This window comes from Triticum urartu, chromosome 6 (assembly GCF_003073215.2).
Source record: "Triticum urartu cultivar G1812 chromosome 6, Tu2.1, whole genome shotgun sequence".
Classification (NCBI taxonomy): Eukaryota; Viridiplantae; Streptophyta; class Magnoliopsida; order Poales; family Poaceae; genus Triticum; species Triticum urartu.
In genome coordinates this window covers 436,387,222-436,403,223 of record NC_053027.1, presented here as the reverse complement: position 1 = coordinate 436,403,223, position 16,002 = coordinate 436,387,222, and the positions used below count along the sequence as shown (strand labels likewise).

At 44.2% G+C, this 16,002-nt stretch overlaps 1 protein-coding gene across 2 annotated transcripts; it reads left to right on the top strand.

Moving 5' to 3' along the window:
• Nucleotides 1-1,495: 1,495 nt before the first annotated feature.
• On the top strand, nucleotides 1,496-13,702 carry LOC125514031 (E3 ubiquitin-protein ligase BRE1-like 1). Of its 2 annotated transcripts, XM_048679276.1 has the most exons (19): nucleotides 1,496-2,043; nucleotides 5,314-5,475; nucleotides 5,557-5,644; nucleotides 5,895-6,098; nucleotides 6,206-6,373; nucleotides 7,416-7,609; nucleotides 7,700-7,783; nucleotides 8,238-8,357; nucleotides 8,449-8,635; nucleotides 8,730-8,890; nucleotides 8,983-9,054; nucleotides 9,198-9,274; nucleotides 9,478-9,672; nucleotides 9,773-9,845; nucleotides 9,920-10,006; nucleotides 12,428-12,565; nucleotides 12,649-12,851; nucleotides 12,937-13,102; nucleotides 13,179-13,702. In XM_048679276.1, exons 1-19 carry the CDS (start codon nucleotides 1,924-1,926, stop codon nucleotides 13,308-13,310), a joined length of 2,631 nt encoding a protein of 876 aa, XP_048535233.1. In that variant the 5' UTR covers nucleotides 1,496-1,923; the 3' UTR covers nucleotides 13,311-13,702. The 2 variants fall into 2 exon arrangements, with proteins under 2 accessions (XP_048535233.1, XP_048535235.1); XM_048679278.1 differs by lacking the exons at nucleotides 1,496-2,043; nucleotides 5,314-5,475; nucleotides 5,557-5,644 and having other exon boundaries at nucleotides 5,895-6,120.
• The last annotated feature ends 2,300 nt before the right edge of the window (nucleotides 13,703-16,002 follow it).

The following is a 16,002-nucleotide window of genomic DNA, read 5'->3' as shown; positions in this document are numbered from 1 at the left end:
ATCATCACTTGATAGCAAAAAAGAAAAGTAATCATCTACTACCACGGGTAGAAGCGACTCTAGCATAGTCGTCATATTTGTGCCCTGTGAGGATATGAAGACTGCGAAGGAAACATACAGACATAGATAGATAAAAAAGGCCGTCTTCATATTTTTGTTATATAGGTTTTGCTTGTCATTGACTACAACGATCCTTTCACTGTAATAGAAAATTCACGATATATTTGATTCAATTCAACTTCATCTCTAATGATTTGGCTGAAAAATTAGTTGCATTGCGACTTGGATCGGCAAAGCATCTAATACTTTGCTATACTATCAACTAATTAGCTAATAATTACGGCGATGGTTGGATTCGCCAGCGGGGCCTAGTTGCACGACAGGGTAAGCGGGGATGCGGCAATGCGGGACTGAACGCTCCGAATATGGTTCGACCCGATCGTCCCAGAACAGCCATGCTTCCGTGGCGGCGGCATTACATGCCTCAATCCCCCGAAAGATGGCCTCCACGCGGTCGCCCCATGTCGGCCATGCTTCTTCACTGGCAAGGGCGAGCGCACGGTCCTAAGTTTGCCGCTAAGTTTCCACCTCGACCCTCACGAGCTTGACAAGGCCCACTTGCATATGCCCCCAGAAGGGGTCCAAGGCATCGGCGTGACGTTTTTAGAAATATGTTTGAAGAGGAAGAGATGAAATGGATGTGGGTTGAAGGGATTTTTGGAGACACTAAAGAGGGCGATGGGAGAGAGAGAGGAGGCAGCGACAACCTAACCTTTTATAGGCTGATGGGGCCGTCAACCCTCCATTAAGAAAGCAGTTAAGGAGGCCATTGACGGCAAACGACCATCAAGTGGCGCGCTTCCTGGTGGAAAACACGGCTGCACTCACACGCTTAGACACAAGTCGTGAGATGATGTCGCGTTAGGGTTATCTGACAGGCCGGCCATGGGAATCCGATGAAGCAAACATGACAACAATGGCCAGGTGCCCGTCGGTGATGGTGTGTGAGAGGCCGGGTAGATTCAAATCTCTCGCGTGAAGGAAGAAGGACAAAGCTAAAACTTGCTTCCCTTGTAGACGATTGGGTATAGAACGAGCTTCATATAAACCTCCCAGCCATCAAGTATGAAGACTACAAGGTCGTTTACGGTGCGAGCTCCATAAATTATGACGGTCCACATCCATATAGCGACTCTGCCAAAATATCATAGTATTCACCAAAAATCATCATATTAACACGATCGAGGCCGAGCTTTTCTCGACCCACAAGGTTCACCCATAGCCATGAGGTTGGGTCCATCGGGACGGAGTGGCATGTCACAAACTCACATGGTTGTCCGCACGCATTGTAGTGTTGATCCAGCGCGCGGCAGCTCTCCGTGGACACGTGCCGGGCGGGGCTGGCCGGACCGCACCTCCCCTCTATCGGATGGGTGCCGAGCGTGCGGTTCCCCCCCCCCCCCCCCCCCCCCCCCCCCCCCCCCCCCCCCCCCCCCCCCCCCCACCGTGCCTCCGTTCCCCACCCCAGCTTGCCCTCTCCTCCGCCGTCTCTTCCTCCTCCCCTCCTCTCCTCTCCTCTTCACTCTGTGGAGCCTAGGCTCTTCGCACGGCGCACGCATACGCACCTCACACCAAAACCACCGCTAATTCTCACCCTCCCCATCTCCTCGATTCGATCCGCCCCTCCAAAACCCCAAATTCAGCCGCACAGCACAAATCAATTCCCCATCGCCCCCGTGCCGCGAGCAAACCCTCGAAATTTTGCTGCCTCCGATCGATCCCGTGGCCGGGTAGGGTTTGGGCGGTGGCGGCGGGCTGGGCCGGTGCTGCGCGTGCTCGTGAGGATCGGTACGGGTGTTTGCGAGCTTGGTCTCCACCGCATGCGGCGGATTGGAGGCGGGGCGGCCAGTTAGGGTTAGAACCATGGGGAGCACCGGCGAACCCGATCGGAAGCGGCGGCTCTCTGGCTCCTTTGCGCAGGGTGTTGATGCGGTGCCTCCTGCCAAGCGCCCAGCGCTTCCGCCTTCCTCCGACGACAAGAAGGTATACGCCTCACTCCAAGCCTCTCTAGTAGTCCTCTATTGTCAAGGTATAGGCTACTGTGTGGAGACTTGTTACTCAATTGTATTTCGATCGTGTATCAGGTAGCCCAGGTCCACGAATTTGCTAGGGTAATACATGAATCGATAGGAGATTCTGAAATCTCACTAGCAGCCATTTTACCTCGCAAAAAGACTCATTTTACGTGGGGCTACATCTCCGTTGAAGCCGGCTTTGGCAACCCAGTTACGCCTTGCATGCGCGTCGTACTATAACGGTTGGCATGCCCAAACTTTTTCCGCCGTGATTTTACCTCACTGCAAAGTTTGGTGCACAACATCTCTTCTTACCTTAGCTAGACCCAAATGGTCTTGCTGAAATTGTTCACAATATTGGTCGAATGCCCGTGCATTGCCATGGTACAACAAATTTAGACACAGAAATATTGATTACAATATCATGGATTATAACTGTGTTGTGATCCATATCATCCTGTTCTTGCAAGGTGAACATATATATCATCATGATTTATCTAAAAAGGGTATCCGGTGCTTTCGGCCAAATCTCGCATGACTCGAGGGACATTGACGTCACATTCGTTGTTCCTCTTCATCAGCGTACCAACACACACTTCCCTTGGTCTTAGCCCTCATGTGCGTGCATTGTACACTATTTTTTTTGAAGAGCTCACATCTATGGTAAGCGTGTATGCCCATCGCAACGAGCTCTTGCCCAGCAAGGCAAAATCAGTCACTTTGCTCAAAGTTGATCTTTGGTGACACACTTTCTGCAACGGTCTCTGTAGTATGAGAAACTTGCTTGAAAGTAAAATATGACAAAAAAGAGCTTCTCTGATGAAAATGAACCGCCAGTATCACAGTTCATTTCTTGTAATAAAGGCTACAGTCGTGGAAGGTTCATCGTGTGGCCGTGTGGGTGTTGTGCCCAGTCTTGCCATAGCCTCTACCAAAATATAAGACGTTTTTTATATTTTGATACGGAGGGAGTAGTTGTAGATAGAAATCATTTTTCTTACACTACTTGTTAGTAAATCCTATGATTTGGGATAAGCTCAGGCTAGTATAAGCCTTGACGAATATTGTTGGAACAGCAATTGTTTACACATCGCGCATATATGTTTTGAGTACACAACTGTAGGTACAAAACATGTTATTCTTCCATATATTTAAAAAGAAGTAAAATATAGTTCCCTTCCACGTAGTTCTTCAGGAAGCTAGAGTCCACTCCACCATGGATTATGAATCCAAGGACTAGTCAAGACTAGTCTATAGACTAGTCTAGGAGTCTCAACTCCACGGCCGACTACACTTCAGTGTCGACTAGTCTATGAGTTGCAACTTCAGTGTCGACTAGTGTCAATTAGTCACGCTTAGTCTATGAGTCTCAACCTCGGAACGACTCGTCGACTCGTAAACCCTGCACTCCACGCACTAACAATGTAAAAGCAAAACATGGATCGTAACAGAATGAGCCGTCTTGATCCATGTTTTGCTATCTTGGGCTATGTTTTTAAAGCGTCCCTAAGGCGACGCCTAGGCGTCGAAGCGCTCCCCCTCCGCTTTGGAAAATCGACCGCTTTGGGCGCCTAGGCGTCCAAAGCGCCCGCCTAGGCGCCAAAGCGCCCCCCCCTCCCTAAGGCGGTAAGGCGTCGCCTTAAAAACATAGATCTTGGGCAAGGTCAGCATTAGCCCATCATTGAGATATTTGGCCAACCAAAAGAGAGGACTAGCCAGGTGGTGATTTCACTATTTTATCCAGATTGATTGTGGCAATTGAATAGGTTCTGAGCTTGGTCGTTGGCCATGGCATTAGTACGAGCTGGCTCGATCGATCGGTTTCTGGCTGCTGGAGCCGAGGGAAGGAGCGCTGGAGCGGGTGAGAGCGGAGGTGTGCGATCCCAAGGTTGGACACGTGGCGCCATCTCGCATTGGGTATGCAGGGCACGAGTCGTGGAGACGGTCTCTGCCGAATTTCCGTTCCAAACCAGTGCGTTTCAGCGGAGAGGTGGAAAGCGAAAAGGACAGAGAGTGGGTTGTGGATGGACAGCACGGTGATGGGACAATTGCAGCCAAAGCGGTACGGTAATTTTAATTTTCAGAACGCCGAGGGACGGTGATTGGCGAGAAGCGGCTGGATTGGTGAGCGGTAGGGAGATTGGGCAACAAAAGGAAGTCGACGGGATACCTTGCGAGTGAGTTTTAAATATTTTATTCGCACTATGTGCTGATGGCAAGGAGAGGACATAAGGGGAGGCTGTGTCGTAAGGTCCCCATTTTTTTTGTTATGAATGCAGTTTTCTATTTTAGGTTCAATAGGTCCCACATGTAAGGGCGCATGAGGGTGGGTGAACTCATCAACTTAAAACTTTAGAAGTAGAATAGATGGAGAATGTTAGATATACACCTCGTTTGAAGTCTCTAGGTAGGCCGCTATAGTTCACGGCAGGAAGGTACACGCCGCATTTCAAGCTGTTAAGTAGTTCACTCTTGCTGGCTGGTTTGTAAAGGCTTGCTACTTTAAGCTTATTTGGATCCTGTATTAGGTAGCTGGGGTCAACGACATTACTAGGTTACTTTGTGAATCGCAGGAGCTTCTCAGATCGCAACATAAATTATTTTACCTTGGGCATATCCGGTTTTACCGGATTCGCCAGCCTGCTTGCATTATGGGTTTACCTTGGGCATTGCATGGGAAACCTACTGACATATGCATGAACGGTTGGCAAATCTGCATTTGTCCACCACTGCGAAGTGTACCGTACAACTTTACTTGTTGACTCCTTTAGTTAGGCCTAAAAAGCCTTGCTGAAATTGTCCATGACATGGTTGGTGTTAGATAGGAAAAGCTGTCTCACTATGAGAGCAAATATAGTATCCATTTAGAGAGATGATTAAGGATACAATAATCGATACTTCTGCAAAACAATTGTCGGATTTTTAATATAGCCTCATTTGGTATGTTGTGGAATGATGTTTAGGCCACTGTGCATATAGATGTAGAAACGGATATACATCATTGATACACTTGTATTATTTGCCATACTGCTCTCTTCTGGATTTTGTTCTTGCACTGTTCATTACAGCAGTATTGTCAAGCCATGATCATAAATTGGATTTTGTTCCTTGTATTTAAACAAAGAAATCCATGCTGCTTTCATCTCGAATGTTCCTTCTTTTGGCTTTTCTACACTGTAATTTCCATTACTTATTTTCTATATATAGTGTTAATTATAACTTCGTTCTTGGTTGGCAGCTTGATTTTGCTGTAATTAAATACAGAAACCAAAAGCTTTCAGAACAGCTAGAAGTCCATAAGTCTGAGTACCATGCCCTCGAGGGTAAATTTGATGATCTCAAACAGAAACAGAAGTCTCACCATGAGATCCAAGATCTTGTTAACAAGTCATGGCAGCATGTAAGCTAAAACCTTACCTTGTTGTAACTGCAAAAACTACAAGTCTTCCTTTTGTTTACTGTAAATGTTATACTTGAACAGCTTGTGAGAGATTTGAAGGCTATCTCTGTTTGCAAAAGTGGATCCCAAAATTCTTCCTGCAGTGCAGTTCCTAGCAACGAGTCTACGGGTATGTCTTTGTTCTTGCCTGAATTAATTTGATTGTCGGCTAATAATAATTTGTTTCCTCATGCATAAAAATTTGTAATGGAAGCAGTACATGCATCTAACCCTTCCTTCTTAGGATTTGCAAGTTTTTCTTGGGAGGGGAATTTGTAATGGAAGCATTTCATCGTATTTGATTTATGTCGATTGTTGTGGAATATTCTAAACTTGGATGTCCCAAAAATTACAGATTTAGTTTCTAACTTTCTATTCAGATGGTGCATGCATCCGGAAAGACAAGGACTTCCTTAGCAGGCTCGTTGAGACAGGTGCCACAGAAAGTTCTGGTTGCCATTTGGAAAACCACGTACACTCGTCAACTACTGATGTGCTGCAGAATATCTTGTTCTCATCAAATGATTCATGGCATGCAAACGAGAAGTTACCGTTAGATCACTTTACTGCATTACCCGAAGATGGTTTGTTCTTCACATTTCCTTGGTAATAATTTATTATTAATTACAGCTGAAGGACTGCCAAATTTCTTACCCCTTTGGTAACATTTCCTTGTTTTGCTTCACTGCAGAGCGCATTAAGGAACTGCAAAGTACTGCTAGTGAGATATCACTAGAGCTTAATGATGCTGTACGAGCACTTGGTGATCTCCACTTGAAGCACAGACAGCTGACAGAGAAGCACCATGAAGAGAGATATTTAAATGCTCGAAGCAAAGCTGAACAGAAACGCCTTAAAGGTATCTTGCTTAAACACGAGATGATTTACATACGTGGATACATACGACAGTTTGTTAGTGTCTTACTATATCTATATTATTTTGACACCTTCGATACCTGCCAATATACCCTTCTGATATGCATGACACACGCCTTGTAGTTGAGGGTATCTTCTTGCTTAAACATGAGATGCTTTACATACATGGATGCACATGACACTTAAATCACATTGGATATGTCACCACATCACCCTTTCCCCCAAATCTACCATTGCCTAGCCGTCTACTCTCCCAAAATCCATTCCCACTGCCTTCCCTCTGTGTGTTGCAACCACCATAACCTTCTTCGCCCATCTGCTGCTCTTGCCTCACGTAGTTGCTACTGCTTCCTACCTCTGGTCAGACATTGACAATAGCGAGGTTGATAGAGGATGAGGATAGATAATAGACTGAAGAGAGTTGGAGAGAGATCAGGAGGAATGGAGAGAGGCCAGTGCTGGATTGGGACAAGAAAGGCAACTGGAAAACAGATCTGGATATGTGTGAGAGGCAAAGCCGGGGGTTCCCTCACAACACTGCATGTTGTACTCGGCCAGGATGAGATATGCTGGCTAGGTAGGAATGTTTCTTCTCCTCCACTAACCTGTCTGTACTTACTCCCTCCGGTTGGGTTTATAAGTCGGGCATGGGTTTTTAGGTCTTCAGTTTAACTAGCAAAATGTGTATTATATAAAATATCGATTTAGATTCGTCGTTAGATGAAGTTTCTTACTTATAATTTTTGTGGCATATTAGACATGTTTTATTAGTCAAATCGAACACCTAAAAACCCATGTCTGACTTATAAACCCAACCAGAGGGAGTACGCACAATAATATATCGGTGATCCTTGTTTTTGTGGATTACTGGATCACCTAGCCACACAATGTCCCTTCCACTGATTAGACGAGATTTAACTATTTAGGCAATGTTTGCACAGTATATATGTGCCTATGATGCTGTGTGCAACTAATATTAAGGATCACCATGTTAACTTTACTGAGATGTTTGTTAACTTTTCAAGTGGAGTTGGCAAGTGCTGCTGCTGAGTTGGAAGAAAGCAACCACAAATTGGCAGTTCTCAAAGCACAGGGAGACACGACACATGGAACTCCAATCTTATTTCCAACTTTAGGAAATAAAAGCTTCCCTCAGGATAATGTCAGAGACAAACAAAAGGAATTGCAGGATCTAGGGGCTTCTCACAAGGAGTTTACGGTAAAATATTAAATACTTGTTTTAAACTTCCAGTGTTGCCTATGTTTGCTCTTACCCTAAAGTTGTTGCTTGCTCTATTGTTTGGATCAGGGTCTGATTTCACAACGCCTGGCGGAAATAAGGAGACTTCATGAAGAGAGAATTGAAATTTTGAACAAGTTGGCTACTTTTCAGGTTTGCACACTGATTGTTTAGGTGCCATACAAGTGAAGTAATGCTGTTCTACATTTTTTGAGTGTCTTTCCAGAGTTGATTCATAATAGTATTTTCCACCCGTGCTTCGCTGCAGCTTTTTTGGATGATGTTTGCTTTCCTATCAAGTACCAACATTAGCGAAAGTAATCCTAGATTATTTCTAGTCTCCAGAGGGTGACATACAGATGTGCCGTTCAAAAATAGATGTTTTTTTTGCATAACATGTATGGTTTTGAAATTCCATCCTCTCAACTAAAAGATGTCTGATCAAAGCACCTTTTAATTGTTTAAGAATCTGAGGTTAGCATTTTGGCTACAATTTCGATGTTGACATGGCTTATTTGAGATTCCACCTTGGAGTCAATCTTAGAGTAAAGGAAGATGTGTTCAATAAAATATTCTTGCATATCTTACATTTGCAATTTATGGACAGAACATTTTGACGGATTTGAAGAGCATTTCTTCTTCAAAAGCTTTCCAAGTTCTGAAGGATCAACTCCAGAAGTCACAAGCAGAGTTGGACCACTGCCGGACACTATTAGAGAAATTACAGGTGGTTACTGCTCGTATAATTTACTTTTCATGTATCAAAGAGCCTCAGCTATTTATTTTATGTTTGACTCGGCTTCTACTTGCCTTTTCAGGTTAATAAGGATAAATTGATATGGCAAGAAAGGGAAATTAATGTAAAAGTTGATCTGTCTGGAATTCCTCATAGGGTATCTCTCAATTGTGAGTCAACCCTTGCAGTTTTAGATCAGAATCTACGGAAAGTAGTTGATGAAAAGAATATGCTTGCACTGAAACTTGAAGAATCTTCGAGAGAACCTGGTATGATGATTCTTGTTTGACTTTGCTAATAGTGTTGAGTTATTCTCTTCTGGCCATATTGGAATCTAAATAAGTAAAAACTTACTATTTTCAGGTCGGAACCAAACCATATCAGAATTTAAAGCGCTGGTGTCATCACTGCCAGAAGAAATGGGCGCTATGCAAACTGAACTATCTAAGTACAAGGATGATGCTTCAGAATTGCATTCTTTACGAGCTGAAGTTCGCTCCATTTCTGATATTCTGGCTAGAAATGTAAATTTCTTGATATGAGCTTGTTGAAGAAGTTAATGAGTGTTTTGTGACTATTTCAATTACGTTTAAGCTATTCGTTTTGTGCTTTACAGGAGCATGCCATCAACGAATCATTATGTAAATCCACTCGTGCTGGACCTGAAGCAAGGGATCTACGGTCCAGGGTACTCAATTAAAAAATTGCTGATTTAACTAGCTGCATTGTCTTAGCAGGCATCAGGAAATGGCTTGTTTTAGCTAGATTCTTTGATTTCCATTCATATTGTTTTTATGAATTCTTAAGCCACTGGATTCACATGATTTGTAGGTTCGTGAACTAAGGCAAACGAATTGCGAGTTAAAGCTCTTTGTGGAAATGTATAAGCGCGAATCTACTGATTCAAGGTAGTTTTATTACAGCAGAAACCTTTCATGAAACTACCTCTACAATTTATTGTGTTCCACTCTGCTTGTTCTCCTATTGCCCATTGATCAGATCATCCGAAATAATCTGTTGAGCTTTTAAACATTGTTTACTACCAAATTCATAAGTTCTACTATAACAAACTTTACCATTCTGATGTCCATACCTTATTGTTTTGTGACAGAGATGTGCTGGAGTCGAAAGATAGAGAATACTGTGAATGGGCTCGTGCCCATAGCCTCAAATCTTCTCTTGATGATAGTAGGCTAGAACAGCGTGTTAAGGCAGCCATCGAAGCTGAAGCAACGTCTCAGCAGAGACTAGCAAGTGGTGAAGCTCAGATTGCTGAATTAAGGGGGAAGATGGAGAGTGCCAGAAGGTAAGCCATCACATGTGTTGAAGTAGGCAGAAGCTGGAAACATTATCTATTTTTACTGGTCAAAGTGGTGCTAACTCGTGAACTTTTCTGTGCATTACAGAGATATTGGTAGTTTATCTGAATTATTGAAATCAAAGCATGAAGAAGGTGAAGCGTACCTGTCAGAGATTGAGGTCTGTTTCATCTCTACATCTCTGTAAAATACAGATTATCAGTATTCTACAAATACTTATTTTTGACATTTCAGAGTATTGGGCAAGCATATGAAGATATACAAACACAAAATCAACAATTGCTACAGCAAATTATCGAGAGAGATGACCACAATACAAAGGTAATTCTATGGACTCATTTGCTATTCTTTGTTTGTGCTGATGTATCCTTGTTTTCAACATTAGTGTAACCTTAAAATCACCCACTTCTGTTCACAATAACTCTGATTTCACTTAAAGCTTGTTTGACTTCAGTTCCCATAACCTGCGGACATGCCAATAATAATTTAAATGTGCAACTAGAAGGTTTAGGTTACCACCATGATTTTATCCAGGTTTTCATGTTAGTAACGGTAGTTACGCCATGAGACCGTCCAGATCATTATAATCTCCTGGTAGCCTATTAACAAATAAGTGAGCTTGAGCATCATATTTTTATTTTGAGCATGGAGGACTGTTTATTTGTTGAAAGTTGAAACCAAAGACATTAGTATGAGACGTCATCAGATTTCTGTTTTCAGCATGGAGAATTAATCTCCCACTTAATTTGTTGAAACCAAAGACAGTAGACATTTACAGGAGTTCAACGTAGAAACACCAACACAAACAACTTCTGCTCTACGTGCCAGGTGATTTGCAACACAAATTAGCAGACTGCTAGCCCATGCTTATACGATCGCATATTTCGTTACATTGCAGTCTTTCAGGACACATAACCAAATATCAGCTTCAAGTTCCCTTGTGCCACTATCAACATAGGCTTGATTCATGAGCACATGCTACCCTTTACAAGCTGAATTTTCATTCTTTGCCATAGGAAAAAGAATTCATACTATCTGGGCACATGGAGCCATTCTCGTTGGGCTTATGCCCTTCGCCCTGATCGGCATCATGTTGTGTTTGGTACGCAGTGCCATTTGCTCTGCCACCATGCTCGATTGAGCTTTGTTATGACCCACATGGCCACATTGTGCTCCACTACTGTGGGATAAAAATGAGTTTTTGCAAGTTAATTTGGTTGCTGTCAAACAGCAGGCCACTGAGCCAGGCACGGTTCACTGATAATCTTGCTTTTCATCTTCATTCCAGCTTAGGGTGTGCATCCGGTAAATCTTTTTTTTTTTTTGGGTAAAAAATGGTTTAGTGTGGTACTCCCTCCGTCCCAAAATAAGTGACTCGACTTTGTACTAACTTTGTACTAAAGCTAGTACAAAGTTGAGTCATTTATTTTGGGACGGAGGGAGTAGTTAATATGGTATTTATTAGGAATATGGATTTACTTTTGTATGCCTAAAAAACAAGTATCTGTTAGTAGATATTACCTCCGTCCCAAATTATTGTCTTAGATTTGTCTAGATACGGATGTATCTAACACTAAACATGTCTAGATACATCCATATCTAGACAAATCTAAGACAAGTAATTCGGGACATGGCCATTGCACTGAGCCGAGCACCACCTGTGAATCCAACGAGATGTCCACAGTGTCAAAGAGATGGTGCTTCTTGTTTGCTGGTGGGGAATAAGATGATTTTGTCACCTGCTGCTACAAGGAAGGCATGGACGAGGCATCCAAGACAGCACTACCGTGCATGGAGGAAACTGACTGGGAGTGCTTTGCTTCTGTTCCTAAGATGAGGCAAGCACTTGTGTTGCGCAATGCAGCAGTTTTCGATTCCATGCACGCCCAAGGTGACCAGATTGGTATCCTCAAAGTGCATTTGGATGTCATCCTCATTATGCCTTGGTCCTCTAGTGAGTGCCCCAAAGCTGGTGCCACATGCATGTGCGAGTGCCATGCACATAAAGTGGAAGCCACAACATGGATTTACACCCTCAATTCACATTTTTAGGGCAAAAAAAGGAGACCTTTGACCTCACATCGAGGAGGGGAGGTCATGGGACAAATGTTAGGAAGACAACAAACCGCTGGACTCGTTTCAATCTGCAGCAGCTGTGAGGGAGAAGATGTGCTAGGACGGCATCCAGAGCATTGCCATACTACTTGGCTCCGTTTTCTCCAGATCTGAACGTGTGTGTGTTGGGGGGAAGGCAGACAAGAAAGAGAAGGGGATAGAGGAAGAAGATGGGAGAAAAGAGGAGATGCAAAAAACTTACTAGTATATTGAATTATTCTTTGAGCCAATTCGGTGGCACCTAGACGATTCTAGGCCACTTTAGTGTCTCAGGGACACCTCACGGAAAAATGGAACCAAACTGTGGAAGTGGGTTTTGGCTAGACTGAGATAAATCTAGGTGGCTGGAGAAGTAAAAGGCGAGTTGTGGTGGTTGAATGAGATAAAGGCCGCAACTACAATGCATTTTGCTATTTCCTAATCTACGATGCTACATACTGAAGTTGTGTAGAAAACCTCAAATTAGTAATTTGTGTGCATATTTGGTTGATTAATCAGATTAGCATAACTGCACAAGAAAAATCAACCATGGTCATTCAAGAGTCATGTTTGTCTTTATTCGTTGGGGATGAAATTATAAGAATCTTTTTAAACAGCGACTATTGAAGCCTCTACATGTTACTGCAGATCTTTATGGAAGGCGTTAAGGTGAAACAGGCACAGGATACTTTGCATTTAGAGTTATGCAATCTGAACAGGAATTTACGGCAGGCAAAGGGTTTGATGGATCTGTACAAAGATAAAATCGCCCAGTTAGACGACAAGGTAAATTTAAACGCATAAATGTAGGGAGAACATTCTGTTTTAGCGAGTGCTTGACACACATGTTTTTCCTTGCCCATTTGCAGTTAAAAGTTTGGTCAGAGCAGACAGCGAGACTTTCGGAGGATGGACGGCGACATTCTGTTTCTTCAGGCAATGCTCAAAGAAAGCTGGCGGATGTATTGGGAGAGGCTCAACAATTGAGACAGTCCATGGATCAAGTACAATCCAATGTTGGGAGGAGTCGACTAGGAGTTGCTGGGCTTCTTGTAGAACTAGAGAAGGATAGGTAATTGTTTGCAGAGATTTATTTTTCCACACTCCATGTGATCTTCAGGTTTCTTGACGTCACAAGTGTAATGATGTTTTTCCAGGTTTAGTAAGAGGAGAACTGAGGATGATTTGGAATCGTTATCAAGGAAAGCTAGTTCTCTTAGAGCAAAGACAGAGGGATCGTCGGTGTTGGAAAAGGTTCATCAGGAGGTGAATGAGTACAGGGGAATATTGAAATGTGGTGTCTGTCGCGACCGACAGAAAGAGGTGAATACCGTTGCCTTCATTTCCTACAACCTTGGTCACCATATCGAATCTGAACTTGTTCTCCCATGTCGTTTAGGTCGTGATTACCAAGTGCTACCATCTTTTCTGCAACGACTGTATACAGAAGTTGCTCAGAAACCGCCAGCGAAGGTGCCCTTCCTGTGCATTAAGCTTTGGGGCTAATGATGTGAAGCCGATTTATATATGATGCAGCGGTGGCAGCTGTCGTGGGTCATCTAGGACAAGTGACTGAACGCCCCATGTTTGGGGTTCTTGGTGGCATGATCCTTCAGTTGGAAATTGTAGCTTAAATTTCTGCAAGGCGGACCCATAGCATACGTTAGGCTGCCGGCACAATGCCTGTGGCTTATGCTATGCAAGTGTGGCTTCCCGCTCCTTTGTAAAGTGTGGAATTTTCTTGTTGAAATAGCTGCTAGTCTTAGCTTGCATATACAATGTGTTATTTTGCTTGACATATCCAAGGATGAGGAGTTTGTGACTCCGAAAACATACCATAGGTTGTATTGACATATATGGATGGATTGTAGTTCCTTTTGTTGTAGGTGATGTTGAGTATGTAGCTTTTGGCCGTTCGTTTCAGCTTGTACTTTGTACATTTATTATCCTAGTGGGCTCTTTGCTGATAGTGATAGATATCTGCGGTGAAATGCTGTTTCTTAGTACTTCCTCTGTAAAGAAATATAAGAGCGTTTAGATATAAACGCTCTTATATTTCTTTACAGAGGGAGTACCAAGAATTGACAAGGATCCAGGTTTGCTGTAGCAGGCTTAGATGGGCATGTTGCATGACTATAATTCTGGTTTTTACTTTCTTAACATGCATGCTCCGTTTTCCTTTTTCTTTTTTCTGCAAGAAAACACTCTGGTTGTGTGCAAGAGGAGAGGGCATCGATGTTGGTACATCCATAGTGTGGAGACAGGTTGGTAAAGATGGCAGGGGCATCAACCTTTCTCCCTGTCTCTCATTTGTCATACGGGTACACTGGTAAGTTATGTCGCATTGATTGCAAGGATTGAAGGCTTGATATGCTCTGCTACATCATCTCACGGGACTCGGTTCTGTCGTGTGGTGTAGCTGGTCATGACTATGCACTTTGAAAGCATAACACTGCCTCATCTGTGTCGCTGCAGATTCCCAACAGTGCTTAAGCTCCTCGAGGCCACTGGATGCTGACCAATGGGCAACTTTAGATTCAGAGTAGACAGACCCCCCGTTCCTGCTCCGGACGGCCCACCGTACTCCCCCCGCGGTTTTCAAAGCCCTTGTCCACTGGTTTTACCACGGAAGAGCCGCCCCGCCGGCTCGCTTCAGTCGCCTGCGGCTGCATCACCCGGCCGGCCCATCGAGCTCAGGGCCAGTTCTTCTCGCAGCTTAAAAAATAAGCTGTCTTCTCTTCAGCTTTTTTTCATAAGCCGTCTTTCTGATACATTAAGACTTTTAAACTAGTAATGAAATAACTAATACCGATAGGAGCAATCTATCTATATCCTAATTAAAAGCTTAACTATGAGCGCACGGTTGGCGGTAGTCTAGCCAAACCATACCGTGGCGCCACGGGCGACCGCAGCGGTGCACGCATTGAGCACCGATCCGCCGGACGCCAAGGTTAGTTGGTAAACCATGCGAGTCGTACGTGACAAACTCGTTTCACTTAACAGTGACGCGGACAGTACATTGCCTTCCTTTCGGAGAATAATAATGCGGGCCACGCCGCTGCCGCTGCCGCCGGGCTCAACGAACGGGCGCACGAAATCTTTGGCCCCTCGAGACGGGACGACGGGGCCGGCCAGTGCGTCGGCACTCGATCGGGTCGCACTGTTGCTTTCGATCGTAATAAATACGAGCGCTACCGCCACGATTATTTGCCGGGTGGGCCATAGCCAGAGCCATTCCTGCGTGTATCCCGATAGATCTCACCTACGTGGAAGTGCACCGTACAACTTTTATTCAATTTGGCAGGCAGGGCGGCGAGTGAGGAGCCGGGTGACGTAGGCAATGAATGAGTGCTGGTGGTAATTGTTAGAATAAATCCGAAGCATATCGTTGATCATCCGAGGACTAAGCAATCACACGAGCACAACATCGAGATTTGTTAACGAGGTTCACCGACATAGCTACATCCCTGAGGCTTGACTACGGGCGTTCCTCTCCGTGACACCGTCACAATACCGCATACCGGCCACCCGGGCGTCGGCACACGCCGCCAGCTCCCCCTTGCACGCCTGAGTTTGGGTTTAGGGTTGCGTGAGGTCTAGCCTCTGCATATCTCGTATATATATAAGACCAACAATACAGAGTTATGTTACAATATGACAGGTACAATACCGTTTCCAACACACCCCCTCAATCTGAACCACTACTACATACAAGGTTCAGATTGGACCGGAAACGTTCTAACATCTGTCGTGTGGCCGGTTTAGTAAATACATCAGCCAGTTGGTCATTAGTCGAGATAAACCTGACATCTAAAACACCAGAAGCAACGCGCTCACGCACAAAATGAAAATCTATCTCTATGTGCTTGGTTCTTGCGTGAAAGACTGGATTTGCCGTCAGGTATGTAGCCCCAAGATTATCACACCATAGAATGGCGGTACGCTGCTTGAAGACCCCAAGCTCCTTGAGTAAGATCTCCACCCAGATTGCTTCAGCTGCTCCATTAGCTAAAGCTTTATACTCTGCCTCCGTACTCGATCTAGAGACAGCTGGCTGTTTCTTGGAACTCCATGAAACAAGATTCGATCCCACGAATACAGCAAAGCCACTAGTGGAACGGCGGTCATCAATGCATCCAGCCCAATCAACATCCGTGAAAATACTGACACCAGTGGAAGGAGATTTACGAATCCTCAATCCCGTACTCAAAGTCCCTTTGACA